The sequence below is a fragment of the Vombatus ursinus genome, unplaced genomic scaffold (assembly GCF_900497805.2).
Source record: "Vombatus ursinus unplaced genomic scaffold, bare-nosed wombat genome assembly UNPS02014807.1, whole genome shotgun sequence".
In the NCBI taxonomy this organism is placed as follows: Eukaryota; Metazoa; Chordata; class Mammalia; order Diprotodontia; family Vombatidae; genus Vombatus; species Vombatus ursinus.
Window position 1 is genome coordinate 63,937,115 of NW_020954585.1, and position 18,454 is coordinate 63,955,568.

An 18,454-nucleotide genomic window follows, 5' to 3' on the forward strand; every position below is an offset into this window, starting at 1 on the left:
CACAAGTATCCTTTAACATTAACATCAAGCATCATTTGCTTGAAGCTTTCTTCTTTCTTTACCTCCTCCCACAATTGTTAATACCCTCCTTTCCAGACTACCTATTATTTAGCAACTTTGTTTTATATTTGCATTTATTTATGCTGTACACATCCATATTTGTATTTTCTTCCTCCTTAGAATGTAAGCTTTTTTTGAGTCAAGAGTATTAAATTTTTTTATACTTGTAACCTCAGTATCTAGCATATTAGCTGGTGCATGATAGGGATTTAAGTATCTACAGGATAAAATTTACTCTTTACCTTGGAAGTCAAGATTTTTCACAAAGTTTTTTCATCCCTATTCCTCCAATAGAACTTTTGGCTCACAGTAGATTGGTCTGTTTTCAGTTATGTAAAAAACTTATGCACATTCTCACCTCATAGCCTTTACTCAAGACATTTCTCACATCTGAGTGTAGGTTCCTCAACATTTTTTCACCTAGATTAAAAGCCTGAAGTTTTCTTTAAGACCTAATTCTATGTTGCCTTTCCAGATTAGTCCAGTGAAAAATTTTCTTCTTCAAATTTATAGCATCTGTTATCCATATCACTTACCACAATACAAGATGGTATAAAATTTCCTGTGTTATTTTGTAACTTAACTTAATGTATTGCCTAATTTTTGAGTGTTTTCTCTACCCTACATAATTGGTAGATTCCTTAAGGACAGGGATTTACTTAGCAAAATGGTGTATAAGAAGTAACAGCAAAAGTATTTGTTGAGTAAGTAAATCAGAAACCTTTTGAAAATTCTGAGAGACGTTATGTAACTAGTCTGTTTTAATATTTTGTGGATGAGGAAACTGAGGCATAGAGAGTTGAAGTTTCTTGGCCAAAGTTGCCAAGTGAGTAAGTGGTAGAACTTGGATTCACAGAAATATTCTTGTCACTCCAAATACAGTGATCATTCTACTGCACTGCTAGAGTAGAAATTATTTCCTTTATCAACTAGATTTAATTAGCATTAATTTGAAAGAAGAGATCCATTTCCTTTTTCCATTTTTTTTTTGTTGTCTGTACCAAATATTTACTTTTCAGACTAGAATTATTTTTAATCTGTTCATGGGACTTATTTACTTACATGTATTCATAAATGACTGTTCTGTATCTTATTTAGGACCTCAGCCATGTAGCCTCTGGGGAGTCAGTAGATGAAGATATTCCTCCTCCATCAGTATCATTACCAAAGTTAGCAGCTCTTCTTCGGGTATTCAGTACTGTGGTAAGAAGTATTGGGGAGCGCTTCAGCCCAATCAGAGGTCCTCCAATTACTGAAGCATATGTAACAGATGTAAGTTTTTTTTTAAAGTACCCTTTATATATCATTAAGAAAAAAAGAGAACCTCTCAGTTCTTTAAGCCCTAGTAACTTTTAATTTTAACTGTTCTAACAAACTTGATTATCTGTTTTCTCAGTTTCTTAGTAAAATGATTAAAAGAAGCAAATCAGGAAGGAGGAGAGGATTGCTTAAAGAGGTAGACATGCTGACAACAAAGGAAGAGACAAAAGCTATAAAAGAATAGAAGTATAGCAAATAAGAGCCCATTTTTAAAGAGACAAAACAGCTCTCACATCTCAGCAGCTATTGAGAGTATCACTGTATTATGGCATAGTATAATAACATGTTTATAATAATAAAGTTAAGATTATATCCTCTGCTTAGAAAGGCAGGGAAATAATGTAATATATTTTAGAATGATTTGTATTGTGAATGGTTTCAAATTATTTGTGGTTAAAAGGATATAAACCTTCAAGACAAAAATAACTACTTAATGATTCTATAATGCTTAGATAAGTCATATCTTTCTGTACTGATAATCCTTATTTAATGACAAGAATGGGTTAGGTAGTGTTCTCATTCAGATAAATGAGATGAACACATTGATGTGTAAGCCAAATCTCTGCATTTCACGTTCTTGTTGTTCCTGTCTTTGTTAGAGCTATGATTAGTCTTTAAAAGCTCCAAGAAGCTGTGGCATGCGCAGTGGCCATACCACCATAAAACCATCTCAGTAGATGGGCTAAATAAAATTGAGGGTATTGAAGAGGCCTTGAGCCCATCTGTGAGTTAGGGGATGTCTGCTCCAAGCATGTGAAGACTTCCCCTGCTGAAATGGGTGGATAAGAACAGTTTGTTCCTACAGCCATGAAGGCAGCTGAAGTAGGCACTGTAGAGGTGCATACAGCTTGGTTAGACATTGAAGACACTAAGGTCATCCACTGCATCATGAGCTATTCCCAATCATCTTGATTTTTGTCTTGCCACTGGACTTCAGTGACTCTGGAAGAGAGGCTGACAACTTGGTGTAACTCTGTCTCAAATCCAATTCATAAACAAGTCAAGACCCCATGATGTCATTGACCCTCTTCGGAAAGGAAAGATAAACAACAGCAAAAGCAGATCTGTAGGCAGTTAAATAGCTCACTGAAACATAAAGTAGGGGTAGCTAGGTGGCGCAGTGGATAGAGCACCGGCCCTGGAGTCAGGAGGACTTGAGTTCAAATCTAGCCTCAGATACATATAACACTAGCAGTGTGACCCTGAGCAAGTCACTTAACTCCATTGCCTAGACTAAATAAATAAAGTGAATCAAGCTGATTAATATTATATAACTATCACAGATTTTAATTTAGACTTTTAGTAAAAAGCATTTTTAATCCTATTTAGGCTTTTTAATTGCTTTCTTATTGTGACCAATGATTAAAGAATTTTGTTAAAAATTATTATATTCTAGCATTAGTCTACTTTCTTTTCCCTGATTTGTATTCATTGGAAATTTAGTATATAAGTAATGATTATCCTACTTGAAAAATTATTTAAAATGTTCTAAAATATACTCATCCTGGCAACTAGTACTTATTGTTGGTCAAAATCTTTTCTTAACTTTTGAAACAGTCCACAGTTTAAAAAGGAAAATGGATCAGTTGCAAGAGCAATAATGTTATTTTGCTATTCATCATGCTTAGGCAACTTGTCATCCTTTTACAAAATCTCTTTTATTGTTAACTTTAGTTACAACAATAAATTTGTATTAGAATGAATTCCAGTTTAGTCTCTAGAATTTTCTGGCTTAAGGCCATTTTAGTGTTTTAACAACTTATTGAACATCCTCATTATTTAATTAATGTAAAATACTCTTATCATTTGTAAATAAATTCAGACCAGGACAGTGGAGAGAACACTGACTTTAGAGTCAGAGGATCTGGATCCAAATTCTGGATCTGATAGCATTTTGGCAATCTGACACTCACTTTGACAAGTCACTTAGTAGGTGACTCCCTGAACCTCAGTTTCCTGACTGTAAGATGATTGGTTGGAGGTTCTTTCTACCTCTAGATCTCTGATCCTGTCATCCTAACAAAGATTATTTTTTTTAACAATAAAAGATAACTTTTTTTTTTAAAAAGAATTATTTTTCCCCTTTTGCAGGTACTGTACAGAGTAATGAGATGTGTTACAGCAGCAAACCAAGTGTTTTTTTCTGAGGCAGTTTTGACAGCTGCCAATGAGTGTGTTGGTGTTTTGCTTGGTAGTCTAGACCCTAGCATGACTATACATTGTGACATGGTCATCACATATGGATTAGATCAGTTGGAGAATTGCCAGACTTGTGGTACAGATTATATCATCTCAGTCTTGAATTTGCTCACATTGGTAAGTACTTCATTCTAGTTTTTGTTGCCTTTTAATTTATTGAGTTATGGTTTATTCAGGCCTTTGAATTTAAAATGGTAGGTTGGAAACTTTTAAAAATTTACTTTTAGACATTCTTTATATACATATATATTTTTTTTTTCCAGCCAAAGACAAGGTTTATTAAAGATCTGCCATATTGGCCAGAGTCTTTAGGAGTCTGAACATTAGTGAGCTTTTGGGTAGATTATAAGAATCTGAGCACCTTAATAGTGACAAGATGGACCTTATGTACAGAAAGACTGTAGGAGGGATCTAGGAATGGCCAAGTAGTTTGGGGTAACTGGAGGAAAGGTTTAAGGAAGATCTGGATGAGTGACCAGTAAGCTGCAGTGAACAGAACTCCTGGGACCTGGACCACATGGCCAAGGGAGAATGGAGCCTAGTTAGGGTTAAGGGTGGGAAATGGCTGGGGGCCATAGGGAGGTAAAACAGTGGAGAGCTAGGCTTGATTAAATGTAACAGATTGGGCATAGTCACAGTGAAAGGCCAGTTGATGGGATTATAGCCTCAGGAGAATGCCAGAGATATGGCCATGTGGGAAACAGATTTTTTTCCTTTTTGGGGTCAACATCCCATCCTTATCATTCCCCCTCAAACAAAAGGAACTCAAATACTTTTGGGGTAAGGGGCAAAGGTCTTGGCTTCTGAAACTGCTTCCTGCTGGCAAGGGGTGTAGAGCTGTCCCTGCCTGGAGGGGGTTCCAAAGTGCTGAGAGGGAATGATTGGGGGACATTGGCTAGTAGCCACTGTTTACTGCCGACTGTAGGTGAATGGCCTGTAGTCTGGAAGACACAAATCTGACAGAAAACACTGCAGGTTCAGATATAAAGTAGGGACTAGATTAGGGCCCAAATATGAGAGGATAAAACATCCTTAGCTCTCTTTGGATTCAGATAATTCAGTTTTCCAACCATGCAGTATCAAATCCACCTCATAGCCAGACTCAGGAATAACCAGGTAGGTAACATTCCCTTTCAAAGGAATATAATGGGGAAACTGAGCCAGGATGATCCCATCTTAGACTGAAGCTAAAATTGTCTTCTCAGCTTTTCCCAGTGCTGACTTCCCACCAGTATCACATTCTCTGAGTAGCTTGTGGCATTGCTCTCAGATGGTGGGTTATTGATGATCAATGGATTATGATCCACCAGACAGCTCAAAATAAAATCCTATGAGCTTTTACCTCAAACAGCAAGTTTCACTAATCACAGCTTAGGAAATAACAGTTAAAACTACAAATTTAAATGAGGGTGCTTACCCAAGTTCAGAGGCTAGCTTTTTTATTACCTTGAGCAGGATGCTTCCAGGCAAAGGTTTCCCCAGGGCACAAGGCCATTGGCAGGGAGGCCTGTACTTGTAGTTGCTGCCCCTCCCCTCTCCTTCCTTTCACACACAGGGGAGGGTAAAATCAAAGGTGAGGGGTAAAGGGTGAAAAGAGTTTCTTCTGCTATGAGAGGGCTTAACAGATACCCTCTTGACTCAAGGGAAGAGAGTGGGAGAAAAGAGTGACCAGGGTTGTAAGGAGGAGTTTCAAAACTCCTTAATGATCAGTCACAAAACCTCCAGAATCTGCCAAGATATTTTTATATAACTTTTCCCTGTAACCTCTATGAAGGAGGATTCAGAGGTGTAGAGGGAAAGGAGTAAGTAAGTCAGCCTCAGGGAACCACAAAGCAACTGCAGTTTTCCCCAGTTCCCTAGTGCTGAGAGAATTGACAGAATTGGGCATACACTTCCAGAAAGGGCGTCCGTCCTTGTCCTCTGTGCTGTGGAAGGTGTACCCAGGTCCATGGCCTGGTACCGACCCAGTGGATTGAGAGCCTGAGAGCATCAGGCTGAGTACAGGACAGCCTCCTAACTGTCTGCCAGAAAAGCACCTCCAAGCCTTGGTGCTTGGAGAGTGGCCCGAACTGCAGAGCAAGAAAGGAGGAGGGGGAGGCTTATATACCTTCCAGTCTTGGCTGGAGAAGAACTTGGGGGTTAGGCAATTTCCCCGTACGGGCCACCAAAATGTTGAGGTTTAGGGGTGCCAGCACTTCAAAATCACAACAAGCAGGTCCTGCCCGAAAAAATTCGACCCACGCCTTCTTTCAACCAAAGACAAGGTTTATTAAAGATCCACCATATTGGCCAGACTCTTAAGGAGTCAGAACATTAGTGAGCTATTGGTTAGATTGTAAGAATCTGAGAATTTAGCTCGAATAAAAGATGTTCTTTATATTAAGGGAATTTTTCATATTTTTTTAATAGTATAATGTGCTTTTCCTGGTATAATATTTTCGTTCATTTTATTGCTATTTAAGTTCTCAAATATTTTTAAGTTATTTATAGTGTCAAAGCTTTCCTTACAAATCAGTCTCCACAGTATTTCTAGGCATTGTACAAGGTCATAGAAGTACTTAAACAGTCATTTTGGGGACTCCCCATTATGTTTTGCTTCTTTTCCATTTCCACTTTTGTGTAACATTTTTAAAATGGTTTAATTTACTTTTCTTCTTTGAACCGATGGCTTTTATATTAAGTTTACAGAGTTTAGTAGGTTAATCTTATTTAAGGTTATTTTCAATTAAAATGGCATACGAAGTTTTAAAATTAGTTCATGAGGTTTGGGATTTTAAAAACATAAATGAGACAAATATTGTTATCTTATGCTTTTAGATTGTTGAACAGATAAATACAAAATTACCATCATCATTCGTAGAAAAACTGTTTATACCAGCATCTAAACTACTACTTCTGCGTTATCATAAAGAAAAAGAGGTGAGTAATAAATACATACAAAGCTAATTTGTGAGGAAAGGGGATCTGTAAACATTTTTATATTTTATCACAGAGGACATAAATACCTGTTAAATAATCTGATTAATGCTTGTTCTCTGAATTTCAGGATTGAAATGAATTCTTTGAATAAATAATTATTGTATGATAATGTGTTATATTATTATAATTATTATTATTAAATATGTTTATAATATTTAGATCAAAATTAAATTTTAAGTTAAATGTATCATATAATAATACAAATATAATTATTATAGAACCATACTGGGATATGTTGAAGGAAACTAGATTTTCATGTGGCAGGCAGATTTTTTTAAATTTAATTTAAAATTTTAAATGTCTATCATTTCATCATCATCATAAAGATTTAAGCCAGTTGCTAAAACTTTTGACCGGGCTCTACACATGCATTTGAGATCTGTAATTTTATAGTTGTAAAATGAAATTTGTGAATAGGACTTGTTTTTGTAAGGAATTACTTTTCAGTTTTCTAACTTCTTGATGTACCCAAATAACAAAGAAAAAAACTATATAAAACTAAACACAGGAAATGCTCCTTTCAAGCATTTTTCTTTAGAAATTTGCTTTTCTTGTAGTGTTTTTAGAAAATTTATTGTGATTTCTTCAAATTAATTACTTAATACCTTATATTTGTGTGATCCTTGACAGCTTTCAAAGCATATGCTGAAAATTTGGAGCTTGAAAATATGTCAGAAATGAGCTGAAATAGAAAAATTACCCTTTTTTTTTTTTTGAGTTGTGTTCTTAAATTTTTAAGGTTGTTGCTGTAGCTCATGCCGTATATCAAGCTGTACTCAGCCTGAAGAATATTCCTGTTTTGGAGACTGCCTACAGGTTGATTTTGGGAGAAATGACTTGTGCACTAAACAATCTCCTGCATAACCTACAACTTCCTGAAGCCTGTTCTGAAATCCAACATGATGCTTTTAAAAACCACGTATTCAATGTAGACAATGCAAAATTTGTAGTTATATTTGACCTCAGTGCATTAACCACAATTGGAAATGCCAAAAACTCACTGATTGGGGTAAGTCTTTAGTATTTTTTTTGGTCCATCCTTCCTATTTATTTCTAAAATATCAACTATGTTTGGCTAGAATCACATCGTTGTGACTCCAAAATTACTATTCAGGGAATGTCTAAACGTTCCTTTCAAAGAGTCAGATTGGCATAAATATACTTTCTAATTGTTGCTGAGTAAGTATATCTTTCTCACTTTTATTAGGAATATTTTTAATGACAGTTAAATGAGTATGCACAAGATAAGGCAATTTAAGAGTTGCCATTATTATGGATGTTATAGAGGTATTTAAAAATCTTTTTTAAAAAAATGTCTGAGGCAGCTAGGTGACTCAGTGGATAGTATACTCTGCTTGGAGTCAAGAAGACCTGAGTTCAAATCCAGCCTCAGACACTTACTAGCTGTGTGACCCTAGGCAAGTCACTTAACCTCTGTATGCCTTAATCCACTGGAGAAGGAAATGGCAAACCACTCCTGTATCCTTGCCAAGAAATTCCAGTGGACAATATTGGCCAGCAATGGTCCATGGGGTCACAAAGAATCAGACACAACTGAACAATAACAAATTTGGGGGGCAGCTAGGTGGGCAGACTCATCTTCCCGAATTCACATCTGGCCTCAGACAATTACTAGTTGTGTGACCCTAGCCAAGTCAATTGACCCTGTCTGCTTCAGTTTCCTCTTCTGTAAAATGAACTGGAGAAGGAAATGGCAAACTACCCCAGGACTCTGCAAAGAAAACCCCAAATGGGGTCATGCAGAATCAGACACGACTGAAGCAACTGAACAACAAAACAATAGAAAATGTCTTTAAAATTTTTCTACTTTTCTCTCTCTCTCTCTCTCTCTCTCTCTTAAACATTATGGCATGTGTTTTAGATATGTCTTCCAAACATGTCAGTTATTCAGGAAGTTAATTTCTTATCTCAGATTTATGCTGAGTGTCTAAATATGTTTTTAAAAATTCTTATTTTTTAAACTTTAAAACAGTGCAAATATTAAGTCTTTTTTTTTTTAACAGTTTCATTTTCTTCCCTAAGTAATCTGGTGTTCTTTCACTGGTAGGAAAAATTGTATCCTTTTAGGAAAACTTAAATTATTAGATGTTGGTAGTTTATGGTAGACTTTTTGCCTATGTTTATAATGAACATTTGCAAAGTGAGATGTCGAAGGACTACATGAAATGTTCTTTCTTGTTGTCTTTGGACCGTTTAATGTATGATGAGAATAATTATAATACAGCTATATGCTTCTAGTAGTATGTAAATTTGTTGGTCACTGGCCAAAAATCTCAAGATTAGAGTACCAGCATTTAAATGGAGGTTTATGAAAATAGCTTCTATACTAACTTAAACTGCAGAAAATCAAAATGCAAAAAAGACTTTGCTTCTACTATCTCAGTAAGAGCCTTCAATTAAAGTCAGTGACTTCAATACGCTTGTGAACTAGTCTGCATGGTATAATGGAAGAAGGACTGGATTTGAAATTTGAAGACCTGTTGTTCTAAACCTAGTTTGCCATTTAATACTTAATAAATTGTAGGCTCCCTTGAGGACATAGACTTATCTTTTGCCTCTTTTTGTATCCTCAGTGCTTAGCAAAGTGCCTGGCACATAGTAGTCACTTAATAAATGTTTATTGATTATTGATTACTTGTGTGACCCTGAGTGTGTTATTTTAGAGGCAGTTGGGTAGTATACTGGATAGAGTGCTATACATGGAGTCAGGAAGACTTGAATTCAAATACAGCCTCAAATACTAAAAATGAGCATAATAACAGTGTTTACCTCCCAGGTTTGTTGTCAGAATCAAATGAGATAACATTTATGAAACATTTTAAATGTTTAAATTTTATTTAAGCACCTAGACACTATATATATATATAGTGCATATATAGTGCATATATATATATATATGCATGCTTATTCCTTTCTCTTTAAGAGTGAATATGGTGCAGGATAAGGAAACAAAGACCACGGGCTTGCTTTTTTAGGTTAACTCAGAAACCTAATGTCTCTGTATTGTGAATACTTTATTGAAAGTTATTCTGAAGTACTAGAAAAGGGGAACACTGAACACTCAAAAAATATGAAATTCATTTATATTAATGATAAAGAACCTGGTTACCACATAGGATTTTTTTCTGAATGAATTGTTTATATGCACTCAGACAATAAATTTGTTGATTTTTGACCCTTATGCCAACACCAGATTAAGAGAAATATAAAGATGAGATTATACAATGTGACATAGATCCCACCTGACTTATTCAAACAAATTATTAATCTTCAAAAATGGGAAATGGAAAAAGAAACAAACATTAAATTGGACTATTGTGATTTCCTATGGAAGTTTTATCGATATAAAATATAAATACAATGAGAAGGCAAAAGGGCCAAACAGTTGCCTCCAATCTGTCACCATTTCTAAACCATACTATCTTCATTGATCACCAAAGTGCCTAATGTTTCGGTCTCTAATCCTTGTATATGAAGAAGTAAAAATGGGACTAAAATGAAGATATCAATTGCAGACCAAGAATACATGGGAAAAAATCTGACCCTTGCAAGTGACACAATTGTGAGTGCATTGAGGTTTTAATTCTCAAAATAATTCAGAGTGGTAAAGATACTTCACAATTGCAAAGAATCCTAGACAGTATTAGTACTGAAAAAAGGCTATCAAGAGAATATTATGTGAACAGAGCACAGGCCCAGGAGTCAGGAAGACCTGAGTTCAAATGTGACCTCAGACACTTGACATTTACTAGCTGTGTGACCCTGGGCAAGTCACTTAACCCCATTGCCTAGCCCCCCCCCCAAAAAGAAAATAATATTATTGACCCAAATATCAATAATATTTGTCTTTATAAAAATCTATGCTAATAATCTATATTCGCATCAAGAGTAGTGAAGATATGAGAAGGCAACAGGCAAGCTTTAATAAATAATGTTTTGAAGAGTAACACGTGATCACAGTCCCAAAGTTTGTGGAAGGTGTAGAGAATACAAGGTTCCACTGTTTTATTGCTTATACAGAAACTTTTGATTCAGTAGAGTGCTCCTCTAACAAAATGTTCACCAGTCTTCAGATAACATCATGGAAGGTGAAAACCAGGGAAATCTGTGTGCAACTGTCATGGAATATATTAGTGCAGTGGCCAAAAAGGGGTAATCCTTATAACTTGATGGTGAGGGCCATCAGATCTTTCTGTTTAAGGATGTGCTAATTGTGAGCACTGTCGTTAAGTCATATGCCTACTCTTTTGTTAGATCCCACAGTCCACATAGTAGATACCTTATTAATGAAAAATGTCATTTGTCCTTTTGGATGGACATCCATTGAATTAGTCCATCAGTACATGTATTTTGAATAGAAACAGTTACTGGACAATGACCTGACCAGGGCCCAGAGTTGAAAAAGAAGAGAGTAGGCTAGATTGCCTTTGAGAAATTAGGCAGCGTGTTTAAAAGTCCCTTGAAACTAAAACCCCATCTCTTTTCTCTTCGTGATGGTATATAAATAAATTATGAAATCGTGATTCACTCACTCTTTCTAAAGAATCAACTTTGTAGGAGACCCCAGAGGCAATGGAATAATGTATGGTAGTCTTTAATAGGTTGTAAACTCTTAAGACCTGTGTGCTAAAATGTAAAAGATAACCATCCAGAAAATGTATCATTATGAAAAGCTCTAGAGGGGAAAAAGATTATTGACTTGAACATATTTGAAAGCAGGGTAGGGAAAGAATAGATAGGAAGAAATCAAATATTTTGGGGGGCAAGGAGAGTACAGTCTTCTAGAGAGAAGGCATGAAGGGATGGGATCAAGTGTAAATATACAGGAGTTATCCTTAGCAAGGGAAGGGATCAAGACTGAGGGAGAAGAGGAATGAGTGGAAGAAAATAGTGTCAGGGGGTTTGTTGTGAAGAGAATCGGAAAAGTAAACTCAATTTGAATGGCCTCAATTTTCTCATAAAGAATCAGGGGAGCTCCTCAGCTTGGTAATAATGGAAGGTGTAAGAGGCCTGAAGAGATAAAGAGAAGTTTTAGAGTAGCTCCTGTGAGGAATGAGATGTAATCACAGAGTGGAATCAACAGACTGCTTTGCTGCAATGAGAGCCCAGTGGAAGTTAGATAGTATGAATTGGTTACTCAGGTTGTGAGACTTCCTTGTTTGTGTTTATCAGCATGTGAGGAGGAGCAGATGGAAAGAGTAATCCAGGGTTGACCTTTTTTAAGAGGTGAATGAAATAGAACAAGGGGTGAGGATTAAAGAGCATAAAACAGTAGATTGAAATGGTTAACTATTGGCTTGAGATTGAAGAGAGAAGGAAGGGAAGCTTCTAAAATTACTTGTTTGGATGAGTTTGGAAGAGATGGAATGTTAGGAAGCTGTGATCAGATAAGGTCACAGTTTCTGAGTAGGGAAGTGGAACACTTTTGGGTAATGATGAGATCTAACGTGTGGCCAAGTGGAATGAGGGATCTTGAGGTTTAAAAAGGCTGAGGAATTGGGAACTTAGGGAGTTTGAGGAAGCATCTTTGTGAATGTTAAAGTCCCCTAGTATGAGGTAAGAGTTTGGGAGAAGACAATGATGAAGCAGTTACTATACTCCTTGAGAAAGGAGGGAGACTGGCTTGAAGTTTGGTGTATTGCGGCCAACATAATTTGTATTTTGGGTAGAAAATTTTGATTGAGTAGATGGACTTAAAAGGAGGAAGGTTGCTAAGTGAAGGAATAATGGGGGAGTCTGGAAGTGAGAGTTTTCCACCTCCTTCTCCAGGACAGTTGCATTATAGGATGTGAGAGAAGGTCCTGCCATTGCTGGAAAGAATAGCCAAGGATGCAGTGTCATTACAGGAGGGGGTTCAGTATCAATGGAGAACTAAGAGGTGGAAGTAATGAGAGGAAGACATCTAGTTTGAAGAAGAGTTTGTGTACTATGAAATGAGAATTTTAAATGACCAACAGTGGAGGGAATGCCCTGGGTAAGAATAGAGCATGAGTAGGATGGAATTGGGGTTAATGGTGAGTTGCTCAGGATACTTTTCTCCTAAATAACTGGTTATTGGTTAGTGTAGGAATTGGGAGAGAAACAAGAGAAATCTCAGGAGTAACGGTGGGTGGCAGAGAGCACTAGTTGGTCAGCCAGTCCTGGATTTACATTCAGCAACCTGTATGTAGCTTCTCTGGTGGCAGAGAGAACAAATTCATTGAAATATCAAAGAAATTCAAGTCGTATTTCTTTGACTTCATTGTAAAGTTTTAATTCTAATCCTAAATAATGTATTATTAAAAGTAGAATTAGATTGAAATCCTTGTGGGTTTTATGTTTCTTACACCTTTCGTTCTGAAGACACACACATCTGCCTTGGTATTGAAAACTTTAGCAGTGCCTTGGTTAGTTATGAGAATTTCTTTTTGAGAAAAGAAGTAGCAGTGATTTGGACTGAGCCTTGAGTGCTTGCCCTTGACTCCTTATTATGTTCATAAACTAGTTATCCTGTTTACTCCTTTCCTACCAACCCCTTACGTCATAAGAATCATAGGATCATAGATCTAGGCCTGGAAGGGATCACCTTAAGTCGTCTAGTCCATACCCTTCATTTTAGAGAAGATGAAACTGAGGCCCAGGTAAGTTAAATGACTATCCAAAGGTCACACAGGTAGTAAGCATCAGAACTAGAATTTGAGCATAGGTCCTTTGACTTCTGAGCTAATGTTACTTCCACCATACTACACTGCCTCTTTTTTCTATTTGACAGCAGGACTGTCTTAGGTTAGACTAGTGATATCAAAGTCACATAGAAATAATGGTCACTAATTATTACATTAAGATCCCTGCAGGCCTTTTATTGACTTTCATTTAAAATGTGATGCTAACTGTGCTTTATTATATTTTTATTTTAATATTTGCCAGTTACTTTTAATCTGGTTCCAGTGGCAATGCAAACTGCATGTTTGTCTTAGAGACTTAGAGGTAGACTTAGAGACTACCTTTATATTTCCTCAAACTCTTAACCATTCAGACTATCTCAATATAGAAATTATGAGGAAATTTGGTGTGTGGAATAGCTTAAAAAAATTAAGGCATCCAAATGAGTAAATTATATGCTGATAGAAAAGGAATAATACAACAAGATACCTTACCACCTGTAGTTAAGGGTATAGTGACATTCATATAACATAAAAGGGTAGATCCCTCTATTCCTTGGGATTTCTGAATTACATATTTAATTGTATAAATGTATTTATTTTTAGCATTATCAATATGTTTTCATTTGTACTTGGATGGTTTCTAAGGATTTGCTCTTAAAAAATAGCAACCCAACGCACTATTTTTTTGTGCTTACTTAGATGTGGGCGTTGTCTCCAACGGTTTTTGCACTACTGAGTAAGAACCTAATGATTGTGCATGGTGACCTAGCTGTCCATTTCCCTGCTATTCAGTATGCAGTTCTTTACACCTTGTATTCACATTGTACCAGGTAAGACTGTTGTTTTGAAAACAGATTTACCAGATTTTTAAAAATTGATGCTGATTTGGTATGGGTATTACTAACTTAATAAATTTTTTTTAAGTAATTCAAACTTTTGTATGTTTTCCAGGCATGATCACTTTATATCTAGTAGTCTTAGCTCTTCATCACCATCATTATTTGATGGAGCAGTAATTAGTACTGTAACAACAGCCACAAAGAAGCATTTCTCAATCATACTAAACCTCTTGGGAATATTACTAAAGAAAGATAACCTTAATCAGGATACCAGGTAACTTGGCAAAATTTAACATCATGACTTTGTTCCTAAATTTATTCTTTGACTATCATCTTAGAATAAGAACAGTTTTAAACATTGTAGTCACTCAAATTTTTCAAATATTGGGCATATTGAGGCTAGCTGACATAGTGGATAGAGTACTAGACCTGGAGCCAGGAAGAACTAAATTCACATCCAGTCTCAGAAACTTAACTAGTTGTGTGACTGTAGGCATTAACCTTTGATTGCCTCAGTTTCCTCAACTGTAAAGGAGGAAGAGGTTGTTAATAATAGCACCTAAATTACAGAGTTGTTATAAGGATTCAAATGAGATAATATTGGTAAAGCTCTTAGCACAGTGGCTAGCACATAATAGGCAGTATATAAATGCTTATTCCCTTCCCTTTGGTTTTTTTTGGGGGGGTGGGAGGTGAGGCAGTTGGGTTAAGTGACTTGTTCAGGGTCACACAGCTAGTAAGTGTTATGTGTCTGAGGCCGGATTTGAACTCAGGTCCTCCTGACTCAGGGGCCAGTGCTCTATCCACTGCGCCACATAGCTGTCCCATCCCCTCCTTCCCTTATTTTGAAGCATTTATTATTATTTATTCCTTTCAAAAGAATTGTGTGAAAAGTCTAATTCAAGAACATATGTACATGGAGACTTTAGTTATCTTTGGTTAGAATCCAACCCTAATTTTTTAAGGCTTTGTGAGAAATTTTTAGCCATTAAGGCAAAATGATTTCTTTTATTAACAAACATCATTTTACAAGTAGTTGAAATATTTGAAAGTCACTTTTTTAGAAGTAAATCTAATGTAGAAATAATTGTGTGGGCATTTATTTTTACATTTGCTATGTATAAATTTGTTTTAGGAAACTGCTAATGACTTGGGCTTTGGAAGTTGCTGTTCTAATGAAAAAGTCTGAAACATATGCACCTTTATTCTCTCTTCCGTCTTTCCATAAGTTTTGCAAAGGACTTCTAGCAAACAGTAAGATTTTTACTTCTACTCAAACTTTACAGAATTGAGCATCTTTCATAACAAATTAGCAAAGATAGCTGAACACATCTGTATTTTTATCTTTTATTCTCTTATCACTTGAAAATTCTTGCACTTAAATATTTTTAAATTATATTTAAATTTTGTTTATTCATGGTATTCAGGTTCCTTAGGTTTTTTCATCAAAATATTTTTGTAAATAATCTCTTGAGAAGCATTTAAGTTGGTTTTGCTAAATATGTTTGTCTTTTAAAAGTCTGTTTTCCATTGAAGCAGTAGTGTTCTGAATTATATTGGATTGGTCTTTGACCCCAAGAATCTAGAAAATGCGATTTAAAACAATCTAGAAATTGTCTTAAAAGTATCCTTTTTTATGTTATTGTAGCCCTTCTTGAAGATGTGAATATCTGTCTTCAAGCGTGTAGTAGCCTACATGCCCTATCATCTTCCTTGCCTGATGACCTTTTACAAAGGTATACATATTAAAAATTACTTATCTTTGCTCCCTTATTCCCGCCCCTCCAAAACAAAGCCCTTCATCTGTGCACAAGTGATAATTTCCTGTTTCCTTTTTAAAAATGTAGGTGTGTTGATGTATGTCGTGTCCAGCTAGTCCATAGTGGAACTCGTATTCGACAAGCCTTTGGAAAGCTGTTGAAATCTATTCCTTTGGATGTTGTCCTGAGGTAAAAAGATTTTGAAATAAATGTAAGAGAGTGGTTTTTGAGGCAACAAAACAAACTCTATTAAAAATTCCCACTATAATTTTATTTCAGAGTCTTAGAATTTTATAGAAAAGGGGAAAATCCTGTGAATATAGTTCTGTTATAAGTTTTGAGCATTTTGCTTAGTCTGCTCAGTGATGAAAAAGACAATTGATCTAGTTAGAAAAATTGAGATTTTAGATTTTATGAACTCCTAAATAGTTCTCCAAATAGAGGTTTCATATAGCATCTGTTAAATGTAAGATTAATTTTAGAACCTATTTAGAATTTTTTATCTTATATCTCAGATCTATTTTTTAAGTTTTATATTTTTCAAGCAGTTTCCATTTACTCTTTGCAACTTAGAAATAAATTATGATTTTAATTGACTGTTATTTAATATAGCACATTTTTTTTCTCCTACAGCAATAGCAACCACACAGAAATACAAGAAATTTCTTTAGCTATAAGAAGTCATATGAGCAAAGCCCCAAGTAATACGTTCCATCCACAAGATTTCTCTGATGTCATTAGCTTTATTTTGTATGGGAATTCTCATAGAACTGGGTAAGAAATTTTATTTACTGACAATCCTGGGAAAAGGACTACAAACTATGCAGAAATATTTTTACCCCAGTCTCAGTTGTGAAGAATAACTACATAGTAGGGGAATTACATTCTTTTCTGCTTGCAGTAATCAGCAGCAACCAGAAGAGCTATTCAGATTTAGCATAAAGAACTAAGAATGCATTTATCTAAAAACAGTGCTAGAAGGGTGTTACTTCCTAGAAAAGTGCTTAACTGTTCTGACTCTAGTGTTTTAGAAGTTCTGTTCTGGTGAGGTAAGAATGGTAGAAGATAGGAGTCATTTACCCTAATAATTTAAGCATCCAGTAAAATGAAAGTTCTTGAGGGTAGGGACTGTTCTAATTATATCCCTAGTTCTTTGCACCGAGGCTGGTGAATAGTAGGTGTTAAATGTGTGTTGAATTAAACATAAAAACTCTATTTTTCAGGAAGGACAATTGGTTAGAGAGATTGTTCTACAGTTGCCAGAGGTTAGATAAGCGTGACCAATCAACTATTCCACGAAACCTTCTAAAGACAGATGCTGTTCTTTGGCAGTGGGCTATTTGGGAAGCAGCCCAGTTCACTGTTCTTTCTAAGTTAAGAACTCCCCTAGGCAGAGCACAAGATACATTCCAGACAATTGAAGGTGATTTTTAAAGTTTATGAATTTTTTAAATATAATTTTATTATACTATTGCTTTTTTTCCCTTGTTACAAAATTATTGATGTAGATAATGAAATAAAGATAAATTTAATACTTTGTTATTAAAGTGTAGATATAGTTGTAATCAATTTACCAGACAACTTAAAAGAAATTGTATCATGTGCTTTAATAGATTAAATGTCAGACTGAAACAATGAGAAGTTATTCTAAGAATATTTGTTTAAATGTTTAATTTTTTAACGAAGAATTCATTATAATGTTGTATGTGTAGTATTCACTACTCACTTGATGTCAGTATTTTTGGATTTCTGTGACATTTGATTTTATAATCAAAATTAAATTTATTCATTTGGAATATTGTCACATGTTTATAGGAATCATTAGAAGTCTTGCAGCCCACACTTTAAACCCTGATCAAGATGTTAGCCAATGGACAACTGCAGATAATGATGAAGGACATAGCAGCAACCAACTTAGACTTGTTCTTCTTCTGCAATATTTAGAAAATCTGGAAAAACTAATGTATAATGCATATGAAGGATGTGCTAATGCGCTGACTTCACCTCCTAAGGTTAGTGTCTGAGATTATTGATATATGGCAGCATGTAGTTAGATTGCTTAACAACCTTTATATGAAATAAAAGATATTTCAGTTGGACCATATGAGTTTTAAATAAACTTTTAATTTTAATAAATTTAAGCCTTTCACCTTTTATTCTGAAGGTCATTAGAACGTTCTTCTATACAAATCGCCAAACTTGCCAAGACTGGCTAACTCGGATTAGACTTTCCATCATGAGAGTTGGACTGTTGGCAGGTCAACCTGCTGTGACTGTAAGACATGGCTTTGATTTGCTTACTGAAATGAAGACCAATAATATATCTCAGGTAAAGACTTTCCATAAGTATTTAGCTCTTATTTTGAATACCAAGGTCTAGCTCTTTGATACATGTGATTTGTTTTACTAGTGAAATATGAAAAACTTTAAAAGTATTGCTTCAGCATTCGTCTCATGAATATTTAATCTTATTTTTTAAGAAAAAGATTTCTCAGAGATGTTTACAAAGTTTTTTTTTAATTAAACAAGGTACTTTAAATGTCCTCTTAATTATGTATTGTTTTTAAGTTTATCAAAAGCTTATTCAAAATCCACATTACTTCTAAGACTTCTAAGAGTTCAATATAAAATA

The 18,454-nt window shown here is 35.2% G+C and overlaps 1 protein-coding gene across 3 annotated transcripts in view; it reads left to right on the plus strand.

The window, feature by feature from the left end:
• Positions 1 to 18,454, plus strand: part of LOC114052505 (serine/threonine-protein kinase SMG1) — a 120,517-nt gene that overhangs the window by 46,438 nt on the left and 55,625 nt on the right. For all 3 annotated transcript variants that reach the window (XM_027875163.1, XM_027875162.1, XM_027875164.1), the window contains 13 exons: positions 1,159 to 1,332; positions 3,472 to 3,696; positions 6,397 to 6,498; positions 7,298 to 7,567; positions 13,923 to 14,053; positions 14,175 to 14,336; positions 15,198 to 15,316; positions 15,711 to 15,798; positions 15,910 to 16,011; positions 16,456 to 16,596; positions 17,046 to 17,245; positions 17,638 to 17,834; positions 17,987 to 18,151. In XM_027875163.1, coding sequence (XP_027730964.1) covers positions 1,159 to 1,332; positions 3,472 to 3,696; positions 6,397 to 6,498; positions 7,298 to 7,567; positions 13,923 to 14,053; positions 14,175 to 14,336; positions 15,198 to 15,316; positions 15,711 to 15,798; positions 15,910 to 16,011; positions 16,456 to 16,596; positions 17,046 to 17,245; positions 17,638 to 17,834; positions 17,987 to 18,151 — 2,076 coding nt within the window. The remainder of the gene's footprint in view (positions 1 to 1,158; positions 1,333 to 3,471; positions 3,697 to 6,396; positions 6,499 to 7,297; positions 7,568 to 13,922; positions 14,054 to 14,174; positions 14,337 to 15,197; positions 15,317 to 15,710; positions 15,799 to 15,909; positions 16,012 to 16,455; positions 16,597 to 17,045; positions 17,246 to 17,637; positions 17,835 to 17,986; positions 18,152 to 18,454) is intronic.